The 27,998-nt window shown below is 41.1% G+C and overlaps 1 protein-coding gene across 4 annotated transcripts; it reads left to right on the top strand.

The window, feature by feature from the left end:
* Positions 1-1,044: 1,044 nt before the first annotated feature.
* On the top strand, positions 1,045-27,994 carry HSF2 (heat shock transcription factor 2). Of its 4 annotated transcripts, none has more exons than XM_090038847.1 (13): positions 1,045-1,269; positions 12,644-12,752; positions 12,936-13,063; positions 15,060-15,184; positions 16,161-16,236; positions 20,065-20,126; positions 20,264-20,348; positions 21,403-21,572; positions 23,198-23,467; positions 24,654-24,759; positions 25,871-25,924; positions 26,717-26,801; positions 27,228-27,994. In XM_090038847.1, the coding sequence occupies exons 1-13, from the start codon at positions 1,060-1,062 to the stop codon at positions 27,509-27,511; spliced, it is 1,764 nt and encodes a 587-aa protein (XP_089894973.1). In that variant the 5' UTR covers positions 1,045-1,059; the 3' UTR covers positions 27,512-27,994. The 4 variants fall into 4 exon arrangements, with proteins under 4 accessions (XP_089894973.1, XP_089894990.1, XP_089895000.1 ...); XM_090038856.1 differs by having other exon boundaries at positions 1,055-1,269; positions 24,681-24,759; XM_090038864.1 differs by lacking the exon at positions 25,871-25,924 and having other exon boundaries at positions 1,052-1,269.
* The last annotated feature ends 4 nt before the right edge of the window (positions 27,995-27,998 follow it).

The raw sequence follows: 27,998 nt of genomic DNA on the forward strand, positions 1-27,998 counted from the left end.
TTGCAGGTTGGCAGAGTTGCATCCTAAAAGAGGCTGCTTGAGGCCCCCCATGCCTCACACACTGGGAGTCTGGGGCACTGGGTTAGGACTGGCCATTGATGTTTACAAATGGATCCCGGTACAAAAAGGCTGAGAACTGCTGCTCAAGAGCAAAGCACGAGTATGTTTTTGCTGTGCCCACTGTTTGAAAGAAAGAAAAGGTAGTTGAAGAACAACTCCTCCACCTCCTTGTACAGGCTTTCAGAAGCCCGCAAAAGGAAGTCAGCTGAGCTTGGCACTAATTTTTTTTTCGTCAAACATGAATGTTCAAGTGGGTGAGAGAGAGAGATCTTTACTTAGTGGCAAGTGCTGGAAAGGGGGGAAGGCGAGCACGTCCCTGTTTGTGGCAGAGGCGAGCTTCCCTGTCTCACTTTGTCCTACGAGATGACTAGAATAAAGGCAGAATTATTCTAGTCCATTTTTTTTAGTAAGGGAAAAAAGGTGTCCTCCCACCCCAGCAAGATAGGTCTGGGCCTGGTCACCTCCTTACTAAAATAATTCTTCCAGTTTCCTGAACCTATTCCAGTGGTGCTCGGCCTGGTTAGCCTTCCCCCCTCCCCTCCCCCTGGTTACACTCAGGGAAGCCCTGGGGGAGACGGCAGCTTCATTTTTCCCGTCATTTGAGCATAGGACCATGTTTCATTGCAACCCATTTTACTTGAAGAGCTGCAGCTGCTCCTGTTCCCGCGCCCCTCCCACAGCAGCAGGGCGGGGCAGCCCCATCAGCCTCAAGCTCTGCCCCGCCCCCTCTGCTGCTGCTGCTCCCTCATTCGCTCCTGGCAGAGAACTGCTCCGGGTTGGCTGATGAGGCGGCCTCCTTATTTCCATAGAACGTCGGGTGGGGGAGGGGGGAGAACAAGGAGAGTTCGCAGCACAGCCCACAGGCTCGGACGTTGGGCGCGTGCGCGCCGGCTCAGCGTGGAAGACGCCAGGGTGGGGCGCGCGGATGCCTGACGTCAAGTGCGGGGAGGTGGGGGGTGGAGTAAAGCCTGCGCAGGGAGGAGGTGGGCGCTGGTGCGCATGCGGCGGCGGCGGCGGCGACGGCGACGGCGGCAGGTGCGCATGCGTGCAGCGCGGTCCGGCGGGTTGGGAGCGACAATGAAGCAGCAGCCGTCGGCGCCGCCTCCGCCGCCGTCGCCCGCCGCCAGCGCGGGGGTCCCGGCCTTCCTCAGCAAGCTGTGGGCGCTGGTCGGGGAGGCCCCCAGCAACCAGCTCATCACGTGGAGCCAGGTAACCCCTCCCCCCACGCGCCTCCGGGGGGCGCGAGCGGAGCCCCCTCCCCCTCGGAGCGCCCCCTCCTCCCTCCGGCAGTGACGGAGCCGCCGAGTGGCCACGCCCCCTTCGGGGATGTCTCCCGCCTGCCGCCATCTTGTTCCCGCCCCCTCGGGCCGGGGCGGGGGCCTGAGCGAGTGTGGGAGGGGGCTGTGCTTGAGCCTTCTGCACCACCCACTGGTCGCTCACACACGGGCATACCACGCAGGAGCGCGCATGCCCCGACGTGCACAGGGGTATGTAAACCTAGGTGGCCTGCTGCACCCACTCACTTGCACACCAGATGTAGCACCTCTGTATCAGGTTTCTGTCCAGCGTTCATTTGAATGTATGGGAGGAGACATCTGGGCCAACACACATAGGCTCATGCTTGCTTTTTCTTTTTTTTTTATTCATTAATTTGAACATGTGGGAGAGCCTGCCCACACCCCCCACACACACTCACATAGGTGCACATGCTTGCTCTTTCTTTCTTTCATTTATTACCAGCTTTCATTTGAATGTGCGGCAGGGTAGGCCCTGGCACATGTTGCCATGTATTGCACAATTCGCTGGTGAAACAGACCAGACATAGCTGCAAAGTAATAATCACAGGACAGAAATGACTCTTTAGTTTTAAAGCGAGGTAGCCAACTGCAAAGTTAGTGCTTGAGAATGTGTTCCAACTCTAGCTGGTTTCATTCACACTTATGCACTTGTAGTCAATTGCTAAATGCTTTAATTTGAGTGTGTAGGAGGGTCTGCCCACACCAACACATGCACACTCGCACTTGCTTTTTCTCTCTCATTCACTGCCAGCTGTAATCTGAATGTGTGGTAGGGCACATATGCGCAGGCCCCTAACACATTACATGTATCATGCAATAAATGTAGACCCAACACGCCTGCAAAGTAATTATCACATGATAGAAATGAATGTGTTTGGCGGTAAAGAGAAGAGAGGCAGCCAACGGTAAAGTTAGTGCATGAGTATGTGTAGCAACTCCGTAGCTGGTTTCTATCCCAGTTTAATTTGAACATGAGGCAGGGCACTCTCACTCATGCACTTATACTCTACCTACTTTGATACAAATGTGTGGGAGGGCCCACCCTGCCCCATCCCATCCTGCCCACCCACACCAACACATACATGCATACACACATGCGCTCACTTTCACTCACGCTTGCTCTTTCTCATTCATTACTAGCTTTAATTAAATGAGTGGCAGGGCACATATGCACAGGCCCCTGGCACGTATTGCATGTATCATGCAATTCACTGGTGAAACGCATAATAAATGTAGGCCAGATACTGCAAAGTAATAATCTCAGGACAGAAATGACTATTTGGCTATAAAGAGAGGCAACCATCTGCAAAGTTAGTGCTTGAGCATGTGTAGCAACTGTAGCTGGTTTTTATCCAAATTTAATTTGAACATGAGGCAGGCCATTTATGCTTGTGCACTTGTACTCATTTGTTACCCGCTTTAATTTGAACATGTGTTAAGGTAGGGAATGCATGTATATTCATTCTCTAGCATCTGTTGTGTGGTTGCCCTACCTCCCGAGTCATCTTTCTTGGCAGTGGCTGGATGAAGCAGGCATGGATAGTCTGTCAAGGCAACAGTGAAGTATTGTGTTCCTGCTTCTGGTCTTTCCTAGTCTCTGAGGTCAGTACCTCACCTGACTTTGCCATAACAATTGGTCAAAGCCACCCTGCCAGTCTGGCTTTATTACCCTAATGGTTTAATGCCATGTTTCAGCATCTGTGGCAGCCTGGGCTGCCTCAAGATCCTTTGCAGGGTGCCAGGCTATGTTGGTACTGGTAGGTGTAAAAACACGATTCACAAGTAAATGCAGAAATTTCAATCAGGAATCCCAGTGTTAAAATGATTCTGCCCATCTGTGGGCTTTTTGGGTTCTTTGCAACAGAAGAACACTTTCTGTATTTTTCCATAGTTAAAAATGAGTGAAAACTAAGCATTGGCATTATCCCTGGGATACCTTGAGTCTAAACAGGAGGTACCTGGAGTCTGAAAGGTTTAGAAACACTGCTTTAATGGCAGATGGTTTATGTTCAGGGGTGACCACTTGGAACAGGTCTTCTTGCACAGTGGACATGCTGGGGTTGATGGAATGAAAAGGATGGCCTGTTTCAGGAATATGCATGAGTCTGTGGCTCCTACTGTAAAGCATTTCAGCTATTCTAGAGGGAGGGAGGAGCAACTGTATTCTTAGTTATTAGGCTTTATAAAAATGTTTTATATTTGTATGGCATTTCTAATATGTAGGGCGTGGGTTACTTTAAAAGGTGGGTAGATATTTCCATTTATGGTATACTAACTCATAGAGTACCTACCAGTCATGTAAGCAGGTACATATTTGCTTAACTCAAATTACTCCACCTATATTTGAGGGACTACTCACATTTAAGTCCTTGAAAGATGAGAGTACAGTTGATTTTTTCTGTGGTTACAGTGCATCAGGAGTAGGTCTAAATGAATACACCCTTTTCAGTGCCTGAACAAAAAAGAATAGTACAGGTCAACATGAAGTAAAAGATTTATGGTGTTCCTCACAAATTTCTTTTCATATTGAACCAATGCGTGATATCTGTTCCATGTATTCTTTGAACAATAGAAAAAAAGTGACAGTAAAAAACTAGACTTAACTACCATTCACAAAACTAACTGTTGAGCCTGAGATATGGTAGCCTCAAGTTCATATCCATATTCTGCCTGAGCAGACTTGAATCCTCCCTTGATGGAGCAGTGCCCTAACTTCCACAGGCTATTCTGGGGTTGGGTGCTTTCAGCTGTGTTTATGGAAATTTGATATTCAACATGAGAGGGAGGGTATCTGTTTATTGTCTTCTGGCTTGGGCACTCACCTGGAAAATGATGGAGACTTTGGTTCAAATTCTTGTCCTGAATCGGGCAGATTTGTGTCCCGACCATTTGGTGTATGTCTCTTAATACTTACAGTTGGATCTTTCTGTTTTGTATAAAATACATAATAATTGGAGCAAGGACTGTAACCCCCAATGGTTCTATCTCCCAAGTGAATGCCTTTGCCCCTAGCCTAAAGAATCATTCTTGCTCTCTGCTGCAGTGAATAATAGTTTGTACAAAGTAGAACTGCTTCAGTGGGACAGAGTGAAAGTGACCCACTTTGAATGCCCTATAACAAGTTTAGCGCCAACAGTGCCAGTCTGCTTCCCTTTTCTGCTAAATCTGTTGCTCTGCTTTATGCACCCTACCCTATCTGCCGCTTCTTTCCCTCCTCCTCCCCATTCTGCCACAGGTTTGTCACCCCTGCCCTATACCATAGTAGGTAGGTCACTTGCATGGTAGGTGAGTAGGAGTGCACTGATAAAAGATTTTCTTGGCCAATACCGATAGTCAATGATTAACCAACCCTATCGGCTGATGCCGATCCAATAACCTATATTTGTTAATAGTGCAAGGCATTTTTAAACTACTGACATTAAACCTTTTGTTTGTTTGTTTGTTTTGCATTTATAATGTACACACGCATTCCCCCTGCCTGCTTTGGCCCTCACTGTCTCTGGCTCAGTGCTGGCTGGCCCTGCCCAGCTGACCTCCTGCAGCCACCGTGGAAAAGCTGCTTTTGCAAAGGTGCCCAGTACGTGATGGTGCAGACTATCCCTCATGCGGTGCCTTGCCCTGCCCATGAGCCCGTGTCTCTGTGACAGCCCCAGCACTCGGGCCCCTGCTGCACGTGTGCATTGCCATGGCAGTGGCAGCAGGACCTGGTAATGGTCCCTTTGTTGCTGAGCATGGAGCCCTGTGACTGCTCCCACTGCTTGCCGGGACCTGTAGTCTGCTGTGGGCTTGGGTTGGTGTTAGGGCACAGGGACTAAACTACACTCACCAGGGTGCTTTGGGCATGCGGGCATAATTATCACCTACAATAACAACAACAAAGACTATAGCTGATGACATCATTTTTCTTTTTATCAGTGCCAATCCAATAGCTAATCAATATATCAGTGTACCCCGAGGGGTGAGAAGTGGGTTTAAGTTCTCTCAAGTACAAGAGGGGTTTGTAGCTGGGTCTTGCATCCTAGGCAAATATCTTGGGCTTTAGAATATAACATGACTTCTCCCATTATGTTTTGTGAGTCTGTTTTGGAAAAAAATTACCATTTTAGGCTCAAACTTTCAATTGGGTCAAACAAACACATTTGCAGCAGATAAAATATTGATCATAAAAGAATTTGCCCAAGTTTAATCAGAATTTTAGGTAGGTATAAAATTCAGGTCCTTTCACACAATCTGATTCCCTTTCATACTGCTTTCTTCTTTGATGTCAAAGTGCAGTGTATTAAAGATGATATTTAATTTGCACTGTCTCATTATGAAATAATATATTTTAAGAAAACCTTTCAATGGAAAAATAACCTTTTTCAAGAAGCTGTCATATATTAATTTTTCCATGTAATTAAGCAATGCCTTTCTTTTGATAGAAGGTATTTTAAGTGTTCTGTTCCCTATATTTTCCATTTCAAAAATGCTAGACCAAATATCAGGCAGATATTTTAAATGATCTGGGTACTGCTTAGAAATCTTTCGGTGTTGCTTTACACGAAGCTGTTCTTCTAGTTCTGTTAGTTATGCATGCATGCCCTTTCTGTAAAGCAGTGAGATGACAGCTTTCACTTAGACGTGAGATCTGTTTGTAGAAAAATACTGTAGACAGTGATTCAGCTATATTTTTAATATGCTTTTTTCTTAAACATTTCTTACTAAATATTTAGCTACTCCTATTAATTGAATCACTCATAATTCTTTTAAAGAGAAACAGGAGTCCAAGAGGTCCAACCCAAGCTAAATTAAGCATTGCTTTGCTTTTTAATAGTCTTTCTTTTGCCTTTTGAATAATGTCTCTAAAGACTTCATTTGAATGTTCAACGTTTTCTAGCTTTTGGGTATTTTAGGGCTTGTAATTGCAACTTAATTGCTTTTTTGACACCTGAAATTTGTTAGACCCTTTATCTAGGAGGATTCCAAATGCCTTAACAGCCAATCTCTACATTCTTGGTTTCCAGCCTTGGGCTGTGACCCAAATTAGGGTCGTGAAGGGCCTGCCCACACACATACTCACGTGCACAACCTGTGAGCAGCAGGTGGGCGGGGCCACCGCACACAAAGTGGGCAATGGCAGCGCCCTCGCTGCCACAGCTTCCAGCAACCCCTGTGGCACGAGCTTGGGAGGTACTGTTGGTGGCCAATTTAGGGTGTCAGCAAAAAAAGGTTGGGAACCACTACTCTACACCATTGAGTGGAAGACTTCCATCTCAGGTGGATGCATAGCAGCTGTTTTGAGTTAACTGTACATTAATGTCTCACTTATTTGAAACTCCAGGACAGTTTGTGAAGGCAGAAATTAATAGTCAAAATTGAAAAGCAACCAGAACTGTTGTTTAAATGGTTTTACTTTTTCAGAGCCCAAAAAAGTCTTTGGGACTTTTATTTATTGAGCCTTAGTCTTTAAATTATTACAGCAGTAACATTTATTTTGAATTGCAGTAAATAAATATTCCCCTTAATGCAGCAGTAGAAGAAACTACAGTAAAAACTCTGTTATCTGGCATCCATGGGAAATTTGGGGGGGAGGGGGGTCCTGGTTAATCAAATATGCCGGTTATCTGAGAGTTATACTTTTGGTTTTGCTTTTGTCCTCTGCTTGTTGATGGAGTATTGGTAGCCATAGTTGCAGGATGGGTGAAATATTCAAGGATAACGTCACGATACAGCAAAAGCATGACACGGTCACAATGGCAGATGTTTACAGTTGAGACTGCCGAGTGGTGTTGCTAGCAGCAGCGTCCTGAAGCTTCCATAAACGACAGATCTATGAGAAGCGCGCGGCAAGATGCCGGATGGCTATCAGAACTTTTCCGGATATGTGAAGGAAGATTTGTATTGCCGTCTGTGACATGCCGATTAATAGAGCAATCCCGTATGGTAAAGTGCTGGATAACACAGCCTTTACTGTATATACTTTTTAAACAGAATTCATCACTTAGGATTCTAACGCTTTCCATTGATACAGTATAGGAACAGTGATTTATAGACAAATGTTGCCACAATTTTTTCAAGATGTTAAAATCTTGTGTAGTGTAGACTACTTTTGATGTTAAAACTTAAGTTGAAAATCTGGGCTGCTTGTACATTTTTCATTAGTATGCTGTGAACTACAACTGCCAATAGTTCACTGAAGTATGTGCAAGAAGTGGCTTGCTGACTTTAATGGAAACTACCCTACAACTGTGAATTAACATCAGGACTTCAGAAATTTATTTAAGTATTAATTGCATCCACTGTAGTAAACCACCATTCTCCTTCATACCTGTCAGCTTTAACTGCTTCCTTCATGATTAGTCTCTTTAGTTCACCAATTACATTTTCTTCTCTTCCTCTCCCTGCCCCCAACAACACATCTACTTTTTGGCCATTCTCTCTGTGTCATCCCTGTGGTCTGCTCTTGACTATGCAGGTCCTTAGGCACCATTCCAGCTCTGGATCACTGGCTAAGATTACTTTGTCATGTCCTAAGCTTGGCTGGCTAACTTCTAAGCCCCTAGGGGTAATGCCAGCAAGGGTACTGCTGCATCATGTGGGCATGCTAGCACACTCCCACATACTGCAATGCATGCCAATGCAGGCATGGGCCTGAGCTCAGCCCCTGTCCCATCCCGTGTATTCCCTCCAGCCACAGCATCATTTGGACACAATGCCCCTGACGCACAGAGCCCAACTTTTCCTCCTGCCCCAGGCAGAGCCCCAGACTTACCCTCAGCAACCTGTGCTGCTGCAGTGTCCTGCCTGCTGGGGTGAAGGCAGGAAGCAGTAGCCAGAGGAGGAAGGGGAGAGCCTGGAGATTTCAGCTGCTATTACAGCCAGAGCTATGGGTGGGGGGGCATATACTAATCACCTGTGGGCTGCATGCCCACTGGCCACCAGCTGGACACCCGTGCCCTGAACTCTAGCCCTACATCTCCTCAAATGGTGAACTGTTTGTTGGTTCATCTGATGCAGATTCTATTCTAAGAAGCCATGTATGATTCATCGGAGCAAGGCTGTTTGCCAGGAATGTTCAAATGATGCTCCCAGTTTTCCCTTTTAAATTTGGAGGATTACTTTGAAGGCTTTTTTGGGAGGAGAGGCAGGTGAGACTCCCAGTCTGTCTGAAGAGGATTACAGGTTGATGGAATGCCATCATTGGCACGTATCAAGGATGGTGGCCTACATACTAAGTTTAAGGTAAACTGACTGGATGCAAAGGCAAACTAATCGGATGTACCCAGTCATTTGAAATTACCCTGGATCATAGAGAAGTAGGGCTGGAAGGGACCTCACAAGATCATCTACTGTAGCCTCCTCCTCAAGGCTGAGATGGTTTAATCCGAGATGATCCTGCCAAGTGTCTGTTCATGCTGCCTTTTGAGGTAGCCTGTTCTAAACTTGCTAAGGGTGACTGAATCAAAATCGTTTATGAAGATTTTGGACCGAAAACAGATCCCTCAGGAACTTAGGTTGCTAGCTACTCCCAGCTCAATGTTAATGACTGCTCCTTGAGCATGATGATCCAGCCAGTTATTTACAGTAATTCTGTCTTGTCTATATATCCTTAACTAATTATGGATGTCCTGGGAGATGTTGTCAAAAGCCTTGCCATAGTCAAAGTATATCACATCCACTGCTCATCATTCATCCACATAATGTTTTTTTAATCATGGAAGGAAATCATGTTGTTCAGGAATGACTTGCTCATGATGAATCCATGCTTGCATTTAGAAGAGCACAAGGATTGGCAGTGAGGAGCACAGCCCAGCTCAGCCCCCTCCAGGAAGATCCTGGCATAGTCTTGGCCTCAGCCTGCCCTCCACCACTTGCACATCCAGGGGGCGCACACAGCAGTGGGAGCCCCGGCTGCCCCAGCCTGAGTCCCACTCCCTCCTTCGCCACAGAGGCCTCTATCTGCCCCTTCCTGTCCCCCTCCCCTTCCACCACAGCACACAGCTGGATGCAGCTCTTCAAGCTGCTGGGCTGTGTATTGGAAATCAAATCGATATTGGCCCCAAAAATCTCTGTCAGTGCACTCCTACTTTTTTTGCCTTTTATGTCCCTGGCCACTTGCATCTCAAACTGCTAGTGGCCTGGGACTCTCATTTTCTTCCTGCATGCCTATATGATACTTTTGTACCCTTTTTTATGGCCAGGCTTCCACCTTTTATAGGATTTTTTTCTGAGTTTTGGCTCATTGGAGAGACCCCTGTCTAGCCAGGCTGGCCTCCTGTTACGCTTTCCATTCTCCCATCGCATCAGGACAAGGGTGGGTTTGATTTAAATCAAATTGATTTAAATCACTGGTCAGGAAGCCTTGATTTAATCATTGTTTTCTACAAATGGTGTATTTTTGTTGTTTGATATAACCTTAATACATATTAGTTAGAACTCAAAAATAGATGTAGATTTTATTTTTAGAAGGTACACTTTATACATTTTAAAGCAATGATTTATTTTGATATATTTTTCAAATCTATTTTTCAGGCATTTTAAATTTGCAGTTATATCACAAAACTGAATTATGAAATTTAAGTTGTTTTATTTAAAACAACAAGATTATGTATTTTGGATATTTTCCTTCAACAACAAGTATAATTGTTTTAACACAACAAGCATGCGTATTTTTGAATTTACATAACTAAAAGTTAAGAAATGTGTTTTTAACAAAAATTTAATAAATTATTTCAGCCAGGTCAATATGAGAAACTTAAAATACTGGGTTATGTAGCAAACTCAGTATTCACCTTCCTCTGCCTGTTTATTCATAGATTGCAAAAGAAAGACGAGTTTTCCTGCTTTTTCAGATCCCAAGTGATTTCTCAACTTAGAGTGAATTAGTCCAAAGGAACAAAATCTTCTTTCTATACCTGCAGAAGAAGCTACTGCTGCTAAAAGCTGGATTATCACTTTAATAGTCTCTGGATCCAGGTGCTTAAGTAACTTCCATCAGTTCCTTGGTGTGACTTTCTTTAAAACCTCATTAGCAAACATATATTTCTTGAACGGTTCACCCTTAGCCCTGAAATGTATTGTAGTTGGTATTACAGAGGGATGATTGCTGGATGCCCATGTCATAGCCAACTCCTCTTCTTCAGCAGTTAAAGATTGACCCTAGTACCCAGTATTGAGAATATTGGCAAGAAAATGAACTGGAGATGGTGCTTGATCCATTGGATTTTTAATGCCTGTAATTTAACTTTGTCTTTGCTTATTTCTCTTTTCACGGTCTCACTCAGTTCCTTACAATTTTTAACATCATCGGCGATAAAACAGCGATTTCCCTGCACTTCGTTCATAGCTACAGAAATAGGCTTCAGAATAGTCAGCGTACGTTCTACATTTCTTTTTTAGCCCAAAGTTGAGAACTTTGGCTATGACAGTTCCATCTATTTGTCACAATTTTGTTCGCAAATTGTCATCAGATTAGGCCAGTTCTCAGTATATCACTCAAACAATTCCACTACTGAGTTCCATCTCACGTCTTGTGGGAGAATTAGTTTGGTTCCCCCTGCTTTCTTCAGAGCAGTTGCTGCAAAGTGATTGTTAGGAGAAATACTTTGCAATTTCAACAACATCAGCCTTTATTTCTGGAGCACTGAAGTCTTTGGCTAAGAGGTGCATCAAATGAGTGCTGCAGCCATATGTTATTAGCTTGGTGCTTTCTTCAGCTTCTAGATTTTTTTTTCTCACTGATACATTTACAGCATTGTCTCTGACAAAGCTGCAGACTTTTAATTTTTCTTCACAGTTATAGCTTTTCCTGCTGCTACTTGTATGTATTCTGCTGTGTGCACATTTCCTGATGTATCAGCTTGTTTCTGTAAGGTAGACAGTCCCTTCTGTTGTCACACAAGCACATATAACTGAATCATTGTGAACATTGCTCCACACATCAAGGCTCAAGTTAACTATGTTTACCCGGCTCAGGTTAACTATGTTTACCCCTAGACTTTTTGCACACTGTTCAATTTCATTCTTAGTCTATCTAGCAATATTATCTCATATAACATATAATTAGAAGTTACAATCCCTATTCTATAATGATATATTTGAGCTTTAACATATCTTAAATTAAAACTATATATAGGAGGGGGGTTAAAAGCATTAAAATAAAGAAGTTAAATATAAAAAAGGCTTTAAATTTAAAAAAATCCTTTTTTTTAATTGTTGATTTTTATCCAGCCGTGCTCCTCTGCCTTTTAAAAGGATCTTAGAGTACTGCCAGCTGTCCTGGATTCCTTTACCCCTCAGACTTGCATCCCCAGGAATCCTGCCCATCAGCTGTATGAGTTTGCTCAAGTTGGCTTTTCTGAAGTCCAGTGTCTTTATTCTGCTGCTCTCCTTCCTTCCTCCCCTGAGGATCTTGAACTGTATCATTTCATGGTCATTGTCATCCAGGTTGCCTTCCAACTTCACATTCACAACCAGTTCCTCCCTGTTTACAAGCAGTAACTTAAAGCTTCCCCCCTTATTGGCCTCTCTAACCATCTGTATCAAAAAGTTATTCCCAACACACTCCAAGATTTGGATGATTGCATGCCTTACTGTAGAGGCTGAAAGGCTGGGACACTGGTGAGAAGTTCAGTGTCACACCCAGCTGTCTGTCACACCCAGCTGTTTGGAAATGAGGGTGTATAGAGTCATATCAAAATGCTGTCTCTAAACTCTGCTTGACAGCTCCATATACCATACCAGCTGACAGCTATCTGATGAATTTTAAGGTCTTACACTATTGTAATAGCTATAAGGAAAAAGGAACTTGCTCTTCTTGCTTTGCAGAATCATATGGCTACTGTGAGTAAGAGGATCCCTAGTATTTATTTCCTGAGCTTTCCCCAACAAATATACGAGGGTGACAAAATTGTATACATTTTTATAACAGAAATACAGCTTTCAGTTTAACTGGAAAAGTATAACAATTTTGGTAATTTGCTCTCCTGCTGCTTGAAAAAGTTGTGAGCAATCGCACAGCTGTAGAACTATAAATATGCAAGTAGTTGTCCGTTTTTATGAATTGCATGCTCCAAAAGCTCTTTCCAACTGCAATGCCTGATGTATTTTTTTTTCCTAATGAAAGCTTAAAAGCTACAGAAAATTGATAGGTTAATCCCTACAGTCAGCAAAGAAAGATTCCTATTGGTTACTGTTTTGGGGGGGCGGGTTTCGAACCCAGTATATGATTAAGTAAATGATTACCTAGGCTTATGTAACTTCATTTAATAGAATTAAAAACCTAAATGCTCATGTTTTCATTCTAGAATGGCCAGAGTTTTCTGGTATTGGACGAACAAAGATTTGCAAAGGAGATCCTTCCCAAGTACTTTAAACACAACAACATGGCAAGCTTTGTGAGACAGCTAAACATGTGTAAGTTTCCCCGCATTCTTTCTCTTTGCATGTAGTTCTTAAAGGACTAATAGTACCTAAAAGCAGCATAAAATTTTTTCACCTGGCCTTCAAAAACTGGGGAAAAGAATGGGCAAATGTATGGAAGCAGGATATTTGTAAATTTCATAGTGTTGCTTTTCTCATAGTAAACTTTATTTTCAGATGGTTTTCGCAAAGTTGTTCATGTTGATTCTGGCATTGTGAAATTGGAACGGGATGGCCCAGTAGAGTTCCAGCATCCATATTTTAAGCAAGGCCGGGAGGACTTGTTGGAACACATTAAAAGAAAGGTGAGTGAAAAACCAAAAATGACCTATGGAGTATGATTTCCTTCTGTTGCCTACATATATGAATGGGTAGGAATGCAGATGGAGAAGCCTGCAGTCACAGAGGAATTTTCGGTCTTACTGCAAAAAGAAGATGAAGTGAATTGTGTTGTTTCAAGGGCCCCACTTCGTGTGTGTGCTATCATTCTGAATTGTAGTCACCTTCCTGTTCTGTGTTAAAATGTTGAGGATAATCCAATTCACTGTTGCCATTGCTCTCATTTTATTCTAACAAATGACAAAAAAGGGGGAGAAAATCGCAAAGAAGATCTGTGCTTAATTTGCATGCAGTACTGTAATGAGTATTCCAAGTACAAAGCATACTTACTTGTACTTTGACTGTGCATACAAATTCAGTACACAGTTCACATTCTAGTTATTAAAAGCACTCCTTGTAGAACTTTTTTTGAAGATGAGAGACAATAAATGCATCAGTATTAGTTAATTTGCTAAATGTTACTTGAAATGTACCCAGTAATAATGGTGATGAAGGCTACATCTGAACCTGTATAGAGTAGAATAGAATGATTAAAAAAAAAAAAAAACTTTTGGGGTTTTTATGTAACTTTCTTAGATGAAAACAAATTAAACATATTTTATGCATACATTCTTAATGTTAATTTGCCAAAAAATTTCTCTTGCCACTGTGTCATGAGAAGTAAACACACATTCAACCTAAGCACACATGCAACTCTGTTCAGTGATTTTAAATACAAATCTTCAGTGAGTGATCTGTGAAGCTGCTAACCAAAATCATTTATTAGTTGTTTTAGAATCTTCACAGTCTGCTCTGTGTTCCTACCCTCAGTCTTGTAGGTTCAGTAAAGGTACAGCTTGGGTACAATTACATTAGTTTTAGTTCTGACAGGTTTTTTTTACTGGTAATGTAAGTGATCAAAAACCAAGGAATAAAGAGAAATATTTCTTTATTTCCCTGTTTGTTTACTTTGTATTTGGTATGCTAGCCACTGTTTCTCCCTCAAGGATTTCCTGAAAGAGATTGAAAAACTTCACGTACCCATGCCTTACGTCCACCTGGAAGTAAAATGGCTTGTGTATTTTTTTTACTTTTGTTTGTTAGCATTTGTCTGTCCTGTCTACTTAGATATGAATCCTTGCAGGGCAAACTGTTTCTACTCTCCACAGTGCCAACAACCTGAATGGGCCCCAGGCATACACAGAATGCGGTGACTTGGTGGCAGCCTCTAAGTACATAAGGGGTGTGCATTAGGATCTGAGGGAACGCCTGTTCACCAGAGCACCCCAAGGGATGACAAGGTCCAATGGTCACAAACTTCTGCAAGACCATTTTAGGCTGGACTTAAAGAAAAATGTCTTTACAGTCTGTGCCCCCAAGGCCTGGAACAGACTTCTCCCAGAGGTGGTGCAGTCACCTACTCTGGGCACTTTTAAGAAACATTTGGATGCTTACCTTGCTGGAATCTTTTGACCCCAACTGACTTCCTGCCCCTTGGGCAGGGGGCTGGACCCAGTGATCTTATGAGGTCCCTTCCAGCCCTAATGTCTATGAATACATGTCTATTACTGCTGAAAAGCCATGCATACATTCCTCATCCCTGAAGACTTAAACTAAATTGTTGCATAGTAAAGTAATTCTCATAGTAATTCCTTTTTATCAGCTTGTTTTCATGTCTTCTAGATCTTGATTTTTTTTTTAGCTATTACACAAGACTGTTACTTACATGCACAGCTAGTGCTGTATTACATTCATAAAAAGATATTTAGTTCTGCTGGGGGTGTGTGTGTGTGTGTTTTACTGGAAGGCCATTATTTAAAAAGATACATATTGCCCTGCCAGTAGGAAATACTGTTTTCTAGTTCTGAACTTCAGCTAGTTTTATAAGTACTTATTTCTTTTCAACAATGAACACTGAAATAACACTTGGCAATCAATCTACATACTGTGTTAATAGATTTCCCTCCTCCCCCCACCTTAAAGGTTTCTTCTTCAAGACCTGAAGAAAACAAAATTCGCCAGGAGGATCTGTCCAAAATCATAAGCAGTGCTCAAAAAGTGCAAATCAAACAGGAGACTATTGAATCCAGACTCTCTGCCTTAAAGCGGTAAATATGACTATGCAAAGGAACTCAGTGCTAATATCAGATTATTCTAACAGCCAACAGGGCAAACCGACCAATTTCAAACCATGGGTAAAATACATTGGTGCCAGAGGTCCCTGCCATTTTTTTGTCTTTGTAGAAAGAAAGCTATATTGTATAAAACTTGTCTTAACAAAAAGCATAGGTTTAATTTTTAAATATTTTCTCTTGGTGGTTTGGAAAGGCAAGTTTCACTGAGACAAGTTCATATAAAAATTCTGGTTACACGGCTTACTGGTCTCTTCCACTATATGAGTTGCTTGCTTAATTGCTGCTCCTGGACATCTGCTCAACTTTACAATTATTAAAGAGTTTGAAATTGTTCTGTGAGCTGAATTTTCAAACTTCTTGCTCAAAATAAAAATTTGGAACAGAGTGTTTATGAAGTCTCATATTCTGCATGTGGGGTTAATTGGTCCAGTTTGCAATGGAACCGGTTTGTGGTCTTCGGTTTTTTACTTTATTTCTAGCTTCCTATGGCATATCTCTGCTAAATATTTAAACACGGGTTACTTCATTCTGTAGTTGGTCTTTATTTTCATTTCCCAACTGTTCATAAATGTATTAAATGTGATCCACTAATATGAAAAAAATCATCTTAATCTAACTGGTTTTTTTTTTTTCTTGAGTCCTAGGAGTACATTAGAGTTGAGATATTGTAGCATTACAGTTTAGAAGTTTTAGCTATCCCATATGCTCTTGCCAAATCTTTGTACTCAGTGCTCTTACTTATTTCTAAGTAAATTGAAAATACTAGGTTCCTGACATTGCCATGTTCTTGAATATTTTGTATTTTTATGCAGAGTTCAAAATGAATGTATTTAAAAAGATAGTGGTAAACATCATTGGTCCTAATTAAGGTTAGATGATGGAGTTTTACTGTTCTTCTAAAAAGGTCGATGTGAGACATTCACTAGTTTGTTGTTCACTTTTGAAACAGGGAAAATGAAAATCTTTGGAGAGAAGTAGCAGAACTGAGAGCAAAACACTTGCAGCAACAACAGGTTATTCGGAAGGTAAGGCCTCATTTGAGGTTCATGCAGATTCTTCCAGAAATACTGTAATGTGCACGAGCTTCTTTTGTTCTTACTCTTACTACTTCCATATTAGGCTGTGTGAAATCTAGCTTTCTTCAAAATTAATGAAACAACTCTTTCATCTATGTAAAATGAGCTGTAGCTCAGGCTGTGAAAATCTAAAGCAAAGAAAGATGCCATGGATATGTTTTTACCATGCTGCCTTTCCCTGGACAGAAGACTTTCCTCTCTTGGGGCAGTTCTGAATCGTCCCATTCTCATTTTAGAGAAAGCCCTACAGTGGCCCAGCCCAAACAGAATTTTTATATGGAGTACATTCTGCACTAGCAGCATTTGACTTTTGCTTCCAAAAGCATGCTAGACTAGTATTTCTGGCCACTGATTACAAACTTACCAGAGGAACATGAATTCTACTGAAACTAAGATGCAATTAAAAACTTGAAATCAGCCATGTTTAGTACAAAGTTATCAAACAAAAAAACTGCATCACTCAAAAAAGTCCCCAGCTCTTAGAGATGGATCTTGTTTCTGCTTTTAGGGGAACAGCAGTAAATCTGTTGCTCAAGCATTTGTTCTGTCCCTCGCCAATCCATATATTTCTAATAGGTGTGAAATTAATAAAATAGATTAATATTAAAACAAGGCCTTGATTTCTTTCTTTGTTTTTTCCTGTAACACATCTGCTTATCAAGAAATAAAAGCAAGGCTAATTTAATTTGTACATGTTTACAAAAAATATTTTAAAAATGTAGAGCATGAATTTGAGCAAATATGGACTAGCCTTTATTACACCTTTTATTTTTGTAATAATTGCTGCTTTTATGGGAGTCAAAATATTTGCAGGAGTTTGGGGTTTTTTAAACACCAAACTTTTTTCCATGTGACATCTTGTATCCTTTGACTTGTAGTTGACAAGGGTTTTTTTTTTCTTTTGTATGTTTCTATTCTGCAAAGCTATTCTGATATTGACAAATGTATTAACTATACCTCAGCTTACAAGTTTCATGTGAAATTTGTAATTTAAAAAAAGGCTTTGTTAACTCATTCATTAGTAATATAAAGCATGTGCTTATGCATCTCCAAATAGTGTTACATCTATGGTGCATTTACCAATGGAAGCCATAGTAAAAGTCCCGTTTTGTTTTGGTTTTTTTTCTTATTTAGATACTGATAAGGATCTCATCTATACGATACTGGTTGCTGTTCTGACCATGTAAATTTATTGTAATCATTTAGCATTAAAATTCACTTCTGAACGTGTTTGCAAGATAAAACAGTTTAGCATTACTTGATAGAATATCTTGTGGGATATTAGGTGGTTCATTGGAATTACGTTACTAATGTAGCACCACCCTAGCTTTATTCTGTTTAGGCCACAGGTAAAAATTACTTTCTGGACTATTTACATTTCTGTTTGCTTACTGCGTTGCTGTTCTGCAATCTGTGTAATAAAGGCTAGTACTGAAGTAGCAGAGTAGTTTCATATACATAGTTTGAGCAAATTACAGTTGTAAATGCTTGATTTAACAACTATAATTGATTTATCAAGTTACACCCCTTATTTAACAATTGGTATTTTTAAAAACTTGTAATAAGCCTCATAGAGTTCAGTTACATGTCCTTCATGTACCACTGTCCTCTGTCAACGCATCATATACTCCCTGACTCTTGATTTCTACATCAGCGTATCTTACTTTTCACCAACTGCATAAGTGCATGTTTTTAGTAAATTTTCATACAGTTATATTTTCTAGCAGCTTATTCATTAGAATACTTTTCTTTTTAGGAATTAACCAAATCACAGTCTTCGGTATACACAGAATGGTTTGGTTCAAAAAGCTTCCTTCCTTTAGCATTTCCCATCTGAAAAGGCCTGTCTTCTTCCTTCCAGTCTTTACAAACATTATCTGGGAATATCTTAATTCTCTTTGCCCTATTTTCCTTTGATGACTTTGTATAAAGATGCTAGGCAAACTGTATATGATCAATACTACATCTAAGGTGTCAGATCCAGCCTATGGAGGGGCTGGACGTGTTCAAGTCAGCAGGTCCAGATACTCTCCACCCCAGGGTGTTGAGGGAGCTAGATAGGGTTATTGCAGAGCCCTTGGCACGGCTTTATGAGCGCTCGTGGTGTTTGGGCCAGGTGCCAGATGACTGGAAGATAGCTAACGTGGTCCCCATCTTCAAAAAAGGGAAAAGAGAGGACCTGGGCAACTGTAGGCCCATCAGTCTTACCTCTATCCTTGGGAAACTCTTTGAGAAGATCCTCAAGGAGCACATCTGTGATGGGCCAGCTTCAGGGATGATGCTCAAGGGCAACCAGCACGGTTTCATTAGGGGCAGGTCATGTCAGACCAACCTGATTGTCTTTTATGATCAGGTCACAAAGGCAATGGATGCAGGTGTTGCCGTGGACGTAGTCTTTCTAGACTTCGGCAAGGCCTTTGACACCGTCTCCCACCCCATCTTCATTAAAAAACTAGGCGACTGTGGCATTGATGCCTGCACAGTCAGATGGATTGCAGATTGGCTTAAAGGTCGTACTCAGAGGGTGGTGGTGGACGGGTCATATTCGACCTGGGGGGAAGTGGGCAGCGGAGTCCCCCAGGGCTCAGTCCTGGGGCCTGTGCTGTTCAATTTCTTCATCAGCGATTTGGATGACGGGGTGAAATGCAACCTGTTTAAATTCCCTGATGATACCAAAATTTGGGGTGAGGTGAGCATGCTCGTAGGGAGGGAAAGACTGCAACAAGACCTGGATAGGTTACAGGAGTGGGCTGACAAACAGGATGCGTTTCAATACTGACAAGTGCAGGGTGCTGCACTTAGGCAGTAGAAACCAGCAGCACACTTATAGAATGGGAAACTCCCTTCTTGAGAGCATGGAGGCAGAAAGGGATGTTGGAGTCATTATTGACTCCAAGATGAACGTGGGCCGACAGTGCAAGGTCACGGTTGGCAGGGCTAACCGGACCTTGTCATGCATCCACAGGTGCATCTCAAGTAGAGCCAGGGAGGTGATCCTCCCCCTCTATGCAATGCTGGTCAGGCCACAGCTGGAGTACTGCGTCCAGTTCTGTGCACCCCACTTCAGGAGGGATGTGGACAACATTGAGAGGGTCCAGAGGAGGGCCACCCACATGATCTGGGGACAACAGGGCAGACCCTACATTGAAAGACTGCAGGACCTGAACCTGTTCAGCCTTCACAAGAGAAGGCTGAGGGGGGACCTGTTGACTGTCTATAAACTCACTAGGGGGGACCAGAAGGGTTTAGGGGAGACGCTGTTTCCCCTAGCGCCCCCTGGCATGACAAGGAACAGTGGCCACAAATTATTAGAGAGTAGATTTAGATTAGACATCCGCAAGAACTACTTCACAGTTAGGGTGGCTAGGAGCTGGAACCAACTTCCTAGGGAAGTGGTGCTGGCTCCTAACCTGGGGATCTTTAAGAAGAGGATTGATGACTACCTAGCTGGACTCATTTGAGTCCAGTCTTTTTCTCCTGCCCAGGCAGGGGGTCGGACTTGAAGATCTACAAGGTCCTTTCCGACCCTAATTCTATGATTCTATGAATGTAGGGCTCGGCAGTATTTGGCTGCAGGTACTTGTGCTGCCCTCTTCTGACTCCAGGTAGGTCGTTCTGGCTTGCAGCTAGAAGAAGTTGGCTACTGCTGCCATATACAGCTGATCATTCCTACTGTCTGAAGTATTAGTAGGAGTTGCAAAGTTAAACATGCTGGCTACCCACTAATCTGAAACAACTAGTCATAATAATATTCCTGTTTTGTTTTGTTTTTTGTAGATTGTACAGTTTATTGTCACTCTGGTGCAGAGTAACCAGTTAGTGAGTCTAAAGCGAAAGAGGTAAGTACAGTATTGGAAATAATAGTCGTCTGTTACTAGCTAGCTGAGTTTCCTTTTTTTGCTGGCCTGTCTCTTGCTTTCAGAAACATTCTTCATGGTTTAGGCATTTTCACACAACTCTGGTTTCTCTGGTTTAGGCCACTACTTCTGAATACCAATGGAGCTCCAAAGTCAAACCTGTTTCAGCAGATTGTTAAAGAACCAGCTGACGATGCCCATCACGTAAGTTTATTTTAAAGTATTTTATTTGAGCATGTGCCAGCTGGAGGGAAGGATAGAAGGGTAGACAGAAGTACAGTAAAAGGTCTGTTATCTGACATCCATGGGGGATGCCAGTTAATCAAATATGCCGGTTCTCTAGCGGGTTGGAGGCGTCTTTGCCTGTTCAGGCCACCGTGCCTCCTGCCACGTCCCGTGTGCCAGGGCTTTCACTCCCTGGCATCAGTGTGCCGGAGGGACAGGGTGGGGGCCCCACACAGGCTGCTTTGCCTTGGACCATGGTCCTCGAGAAAGAGGTGGGACTCAGCAAAACTGGAAGTGCCACACTTGGGACTTCCGGTTTTGCTTTTGCCACGTCAATCCACTGCTGTAAACAACAGATGCAGTCTATGACAGATGCCAATTGATGGAGCTTTCCAGATGGTAAAGTGCTTTTACTGTAGCAGAATTGGTGAACAGAGTGACTTGAGAGTAGCTGCAATTGGCTCTACTGCCCAGGTAAAGCTGGAGCAGGAGAGATGCTACTGGGGAAAGGTAATTGTTCACTCAGGCAAATCAAGGAACTTCCAGTGAAAGCTGCAAGAAGGAAGCAGTGATGTTCTTTTTGAACAGCTTCATAATGGTAGAGTAGGATTAGTGTTCCCACTTCTGTTAAAACATGCATTATACTTTTTTTTTACTTTCACGTTAAACCCATAACACTGATAATGTTTTCCTTCTGGTAACGTACTGTCTAACCAAGTTTTATTTTTATTTAATTTGATCCTTCAGTGTTCTAATACCTATATTCCGATAATTTGGAATGTTACAAAGGCAATCTCTACAAAATTAGAGGTGTGAGCTCTTTAAGTTATTTTTTGTCTCAAAACAAGTTTTACCAAACTTAAGTATGAATTTTAAAAAGTCTTGAAATGTATTATGTTCCAAAGGGTTTTTCTGGAATTTTGAGTAGTATTTTTTTTCTAGATTACATATTCATTTTAGGACTCCTGAAGTATTTCGGTCTGCTTTCTCATTAGATTGTTTTCCTTTAGATATTTGTGTTTATAATTCTCAGGTACCACTCAACAGAACTGAGGGCTTAAAACAGAGGGAACAGATTTCAGATGACATAATTATTTATGATGTCACTGAGGACATTGGTGATGAAGAAAATGCCATGGGTGATGAAGAAAATGCTCCAGTTACTCCTGAATCAAACGAAGATGCCACTTCTGACTCTTCCAAGTAAGAAATCTGTATAAATTAGAGTACAGATGGAACTTGCTATCATACAATATAGATAAGGTATTTTCAGATTTAAGCTCATATAATACGGTTCAGATAACCTGTATAATTCAGACTGCTTCCTTGACTTAAATGGAAAGTGCAGCTATATCAATTCATGTACATGGTTATCTTTCAATAGCCATTTACTGTGCAAGTATCTGGCCTCCAGATCTGTGCATTTGTATTAGAAGATAAAGGGCAGTTGCTTTTTTACTGTGGCTAGTTCAGCAAAAACAAAATAATACTGAAAGCTTTAGCTTTTCTAAAGATACCATCTGCACACTTTCTCAATTTGTCTTGGCTTTTAAAAGTAAGTTTAAGTTACTTCAGCTTTTAAGGTTTTTATCCTTTAGTATATGATAGCTGACCTATGTCAATCATGTATAAATAATGTCCTCCAAGTTGGTCATTCCACTCAAATGTTTTTGATGGTAGTCGCCAGCACTGATCCATTTTGTCAGTTCTGTAGTCCGAAGGCTGGCTGTACATATTTCCATTTTACTTATTTTGTGCTACGTAAATTTGTTTTTCTGAATCTACAGTGTGCTTTTTCAGCTACCAGAAGATGAAACTTTTATTTAAAATCCAGTTTTATTAGTTGACATTGGAACTACTGAGTTGATGTTTGGCAAATGGATGTTTATGAATACAATCCTAAACACAAATCTTAATAAAGGAATTAAGTTGAGTGGTAATTTTCGGGGGGGGGGGTGTTTTTGTTTTTAAAAAGGCATCAGGACCAAATATCTTCTTCATGCTGTTCTTCACCTTAATGAAGGCTGCATGCTTCTGCCTGACAAGGGGAATTTAGCTTGTCAGCCCTGACAAAGCTTTATCTTTTGCCATGTTCAGTTTTGCTATTTAGTGTCTATTTCCCTTTATAGTCACCACTGGAGTTTTACTTGTGGTTCCTGGTCAAGTAAAACAGCAACAACCTTGCAGAAATTGATACTGTTGGTAGATAGTCATGTGTAAAGTTGGTTTGTCTAGAGCCATGTAATCTGGCCGTGGGTCTCCCCATGGCTCCAGAAGTTTGCCAGTGCAGAAGCGATGGCAATTAACACTGCCACGGCTTCCAGGTCTCCAAATTTCTAAGCCTTGCACAGCTGGCTAGGCCCTGTAGGTAGAGATTGGGCCATGGCTGGAAAATATCAGGCACCACTGGTCTAGACTGATATAATCAGTCTAACTCCAGCTCATAAGAATTAAGATTTCTAAAAGAATGATTCCAGTGTAATTAACCCCAGGAAAATGCCTTGCATGTACTTGAAACTCTTTCTCTCAGAGCTGCACCTGAATGTGTAGTTGTGAAAATTTACTATTGCTTACAAAATGTACTATGATACCTCTCTCTTGATATTTTAGTGCATTAAGTTTATTAAAGGTTTGCTTCTTAAACTTCAGGTATTTGATACAAACAGACATTTATTTTGGTACCAATCCTGAACTACTTACGAAGTTCATACTCGGTTATCTAGACAGCTGCTAACAATGTCTTCAGAATAATACTGTCTAACCCTTTAGCAATCCTGTGTTCTGTAGCCACTTTTATTTCTGTAACTTTTTTCTCTTATGTGTTACAGCTGTAGTCATTCTCCTGATATTGTAATAGTAGAAGATGATAATGAGGATGATTATGCCCCTGTAATTCAAGGAGATAAAAATACAGAACCAGTCACTATCCCAGTCAACGATCCTCTTAGTCCTGTCAGTGACAGTACAAACCCACTCATGTCAAGTGCTGTCCAGCTGAATAACCAGTCAACTCTAACTGCAGAAGACCCAGTGTCAATGATGGATTCCATTCTCAGTGAGAATGGAGTAATTTCACAGAATATCAACCTTCTTGGAAAGTAAGTAGTTTCCTCTTAAAGAAATATTAAGTGTTAACTTCATTTTTTGCCACATGGTTGCTTCTAATTATTTTCACTGAATGATGCTTAAATATATTTGGCAAGGCGTCTTTTAAAATTAGGTTTGAGGTCATTTTTCTGTAATTCAATATCAAAAAAAAATCTGAAACCTGTGTAGAAATATCAAGAGGCCCAGTCTGTCTTACCTATGTTTCCTTTCTTGTTACCTCTTTCTTTACCTCCATGTGTAACTTTTTTAATAGGTTTCTCTCATCCAAAGGGTAACAGTTGGCCTTTGTTACATTTCTTCTTGCTATTAGAGAAACAATTCCTTTCTGAAATGCTGTATTGACATTTTTTTTCATTGTATTACTCTAGTGGTCATTGCCTTCCAACTTGGATGAATCTTTTAATGTGTATTTCACATGTGTGTTTACTCTTTCAGACCTGCCTTATACACCATAATGTAGCAAATAAGGGTACAACTTGCCTATGTTTCCCTTCATTTCTTTTTATCTTCTACATTTCACATTACTTTTAAGGCTGGATTTTTTTCCCTCCTGCTGCAAATGAGCTCCCCTCTCAAACCTTTGCTACTATCATTGCTGTTTAATAATAAACATGACAGCCCCTATAGTATCCTTTGTGTTGCATAGCAAAGGAACAACTTGTGTTTATCCATCTAATTTTGAGCGAACCAAAAATTATTTTGTTGTCTTCTGAACTATTGTTGTAGGCTTAATTTTTCATCCCTGCATGGAACAATTTGATTATGTTTATCCCACAAAACCTACAATATTTTTATAGCATAAACTACAAAATCAATACTTGTTTTCAGTTCTAAAACTTTTCAAATTATATTTGGAAATCATTTAAAAAAAAAAAGTCCTTCTGCTCATAATTGTGGATACAGCAGCAGCATTGTGAGTGTGTTTAAAATAAATAGTGAGTATCATGTACAAATTGATAACCCTCTCTGGATGGAAGGCAAGGCTAGTGTATTTGTTACAAGCAGTCATGGTAGCGGTCATATATGCCTGGTCCAAGCAGCTGAAGTTCAAAAATCACTGTAGAAAACTTTTGTAGGTACATCTCATTTGATATTTATCTTACATTAGTAGATTCAGTGCTGCATTTCAAAGCATAAATGTATGTTGTGTTTTTTGTGGGGGGTTCTGTCTTCTAGAGTTGAACTCTTGGATTATCTTGACAGTATTGACTGCAGTTTAGAAGACTTCCAAGCCATGTTGTCAGGACGACAGTTCAGCATAGATCCAGATCTTCTGGTTGATGTATGTATCTTTTATGTCCCCCTCTAATCTTTATTTTGTAGTGATCAAGATAATTAAGGATATTTGCATGAAAAAAATATATTTTCTGTGTTATTGTTTCTCTTGAACTTTAAACAGTAAGTACTACACTGCTGAAGAGCATGCTCAAAATGCTGCAATTATTTATGCTATGTAGAAGTGTTGAGTTCATTAGTATCATCGTTTTACCTCCATCGTCTTGGACAAAAGTAGACAAAGGAACAAGAGATCAGCATTTATCTCTTGCTCTTCATCTGTGGAGTAGATGGTCCAGTATGTGTATTTGCATCTACTCTGGAAGGAGAGAGGTTGTGAGAGCCTCAGACTGTCTAGGTCTAGGTCCTAGGGATCCAGTGCATTGTGAGGTTTGCAGATGTTTGAATGGAGAACTTCTTTCCAGTAATTCCAGCTTGTGCTAGAAACAGCACACTTAGAGAAGAAGAATGGAATAAGGGGGCGGCGGGGAGATAGAAATCTTAAGTTTAAGGCTGGTATCTAAAAATCTGCTAGTAGCGAGAATACATGTCCTGGTGAAACTGCATGCAAATAGAGGGAGGTGATCCAGAAGTACAACTGTTAATAGTTTGTATTAGTTAACATTTTCAACTGAAAAATTTAAGTTAGGAGTTAACAGGATTCTTTGTGGTATTTGTAATAGGTTGTACCACAGTTTCCAGTCCCAACGCTTTTATTCTTTTAGGTCCTTTCCTATCTTTATTTCCCTTAAAATTAGCTGACCAACAACATGGCGGTTAAACAGTATGAGTTTGGCATTTCTGGAATTGACTAATTTGACCGTTCTGAGCCGGGCATGTACAGACACTGCCACGTAAACCTGAAAAAGTATGTTGCTGTGCCCTGAAGTCACAAAATGCAACAGCCAGCTCTTCTCCACAGATCTTTTCTCAATATATATATTTTAACAAATTGGTACTATAGCAGATTTCTAAAAGGTGGTCTGAATCTGTAAGGGGCCTAGGGGCATTATCATAATTATACTACAGGTTTTGCCCCCTAGTGGCACATGCTTACACTGTTCATGCATACCAAAGTGCAGAATTTTTAAAACTTTGATGTGTTTTGTCTTGTTCAGCTTTTTACAAGCTCCGTGCAGATGAATCCCACAGATCATATCAGTAATGCTAAAGTAAGTTTTCAATTGGTATTGTCCAAAACGCAGTTGTGAGAAACACAATTTGAGTTTATGGACCACCTGTCCTAGAACTGTTTTCTTACTGACTTTTAAATTTTTTTGCATTTGAACAATACTTCTCCTTACATGGGTAGGAAGGCAGCAGTTGAACTTATTTATTCCTGTCCTGCTGACTAGGAGGAAAGGCAAAAAGTGGCAAAAGTTAAGGGGAAAGTGACTGGTATGAATGGGGGTGCGATATGCTCTTGAAATTAGTAACTATATAGCACCATTTGGAAGAGCTAAAAATACAGAGGGGTAATAGGAATAATATATGGAAAAAGTGAGGCTAGAATTGAAGTGGAACTGAGGGAATAAGAGTCAAGACAGCTTGATTTGTTTCCCAATTGCTTAGATAATCCTCCCTGAACTTGCTTCTGTTCTGGAACACGTAACTATTACCATTTTGTTTTCTAGACTAGGATCTATTAGTCATGTAATAAGTATACCACAACTTTCACATAGGTCAGGGGTTGTCAACCAGGAGTATGCATACCCCCGGGGGTACTTGGAAACAGGTTAGGGGGTATGAGTGGGCAGGCAGGGATGGAGTGCTGCCACCCACCACTCTGCACTGTGTACCCAGAAGGGGTATGCTCCTTTAGAAAAGGTTGAAAACCCCTGAAATGGGTTATTGTAATAATTAATCAGGTAGCTTGTCATTTTCTACTTTTTTGTTACTTATATCTAGACAGCAGTTCATTTTAAAACTGGTCTCAGGTGTATGTTTTGACTTTCTTTTTTCAGTTGGAGACCAAGGGAATAGAGACTACAAAGAGCAATGGAGCACCACCTGCTTCTCAGGATGCACAAAGTTCTAAGCCCAAATCAGGTTGGTACAATCTATGGTAGATGTTTTGCAAGAAAAGTTTTGAAGTTCAACTGAAACTTGAACCAAACGATGCTTCTAATCTGGTGCTGCAGTTACTTTAGTTATGAGCTGTCTGCCTGATATGTTTCATGCTGACAAAAAATAACCAGAACATTACTAATCTGCTGTTTGCTCTTGGGAATCTTGTGTTGCACCAGGTGCGAGGACAAACTGAAGGTGCTCTTTCAGACAAGTCCGAACAGAGAATTTTGATTCACCTCATGGTAGTCCTAAGCTGTATATGTGCAATGTTTTTTAAAAATCAGACTTCAATATAAAAATAATTATCATGGCTTGTTGCTAATGTAGGGTAAATTAAAAACGTGGCAGTTAGGACTAAGAGACACCTAGTGATATTCTTGTGTATTGCTTTTCTTTCCCTTGTAGATAAACAGCTCATTCAGTATACAGCCTTCCCACTTCTTGCATTCCTTGATGGGAATCCAGGCTCAGCTGTTGAAGGTGGGACCTCTGCAGCTGAATCCATGTCTTCTGTTGACAAAGAAGTGGACGAGTTTCTGGAGAGCAGTCTGGACCCTGAACCAACTCAAAGCAAATTAGTAAGGCTGGAACCCCTGACAGAGGCAGAAGCAAGTGAAGCCACACTCTTTTATTTATGTGAACTTGCCCCAGCACCAATGGATACAGATATGCCATTTTTGGATAACTAACATAATGGACATTCTGTATATATTCATCAAGATGGAACTATTTATTTAGAGTATGGCTTGGTATCTTTTTGAATTTTTGTAAGTCACTTTTGTTTCAGATTCCACAGTTCCTGTTTACGCAAGGAATCTTCTCCCTACACAAAAAATGGTATTTAAAGAGCTGTTTAACTGGCTTTGTAGCTATCTAAGCTGTCCAGCAGTTAACATACAAGACGTCAGACCAAGTCTATCCTCCTTTATTGTTGTCAGATACTTGGTATTAAGTGTATATAAAAATATCCCACGTAATCAAACATTGTGTCAGTAGTAAAGCTTTGTTTTATGTTCTCATACTTTTAGTTCTATGTATGATTGAGTGAATCAGTAATGATCAGCTAAGAGATCAATAGTATTCTGAATGTTTTCTTTCTATACCTGGGTTTGTTGTTGTTTTTTACTTCTGTTTAAATAAATAACTTCAACTTTTGGGGGGGGATCAGGACCTGAA

The sequence above is a fragment of the Crocodylus siamensis genome, chromosome 1 (assembly GCF_052110815.1).
Source record: "Crocodylus siamensis isolate JL-2025a chromosome 1, ASM5211081v1, whole genome shotgun sequence".
NCBI lineage: Eukaryota > Metazoa > Chordata > Crocodylia > Crocodylidae > Crocodylus > Crocodylus siamensis.

Bases quoted from the DNA above. Each gene is read 5' to 3' on its own strand.
- HSF2 (XM_090038847.1), top strand. From the start codon at position 1,060: ATGCGGCGGCGGCGGCGGCGACGGCGACGGCGGCAGGTGCGCATGCGT. The intron at 20,349-21,402 runs GTAAGTTTATTT...TATAATTCTCAG, and splicing joins CAGCTGACGATGCCCATCAC to GTACCACTCAACAGAACTGA. The intron at 25,925-26,716 runs GTAAGTTTTCAA...TTCTTTTTTCAG, and splicing joins ATCATATCAGTAATGCTAAA to TTGGAGACCAAGGGAATAGA.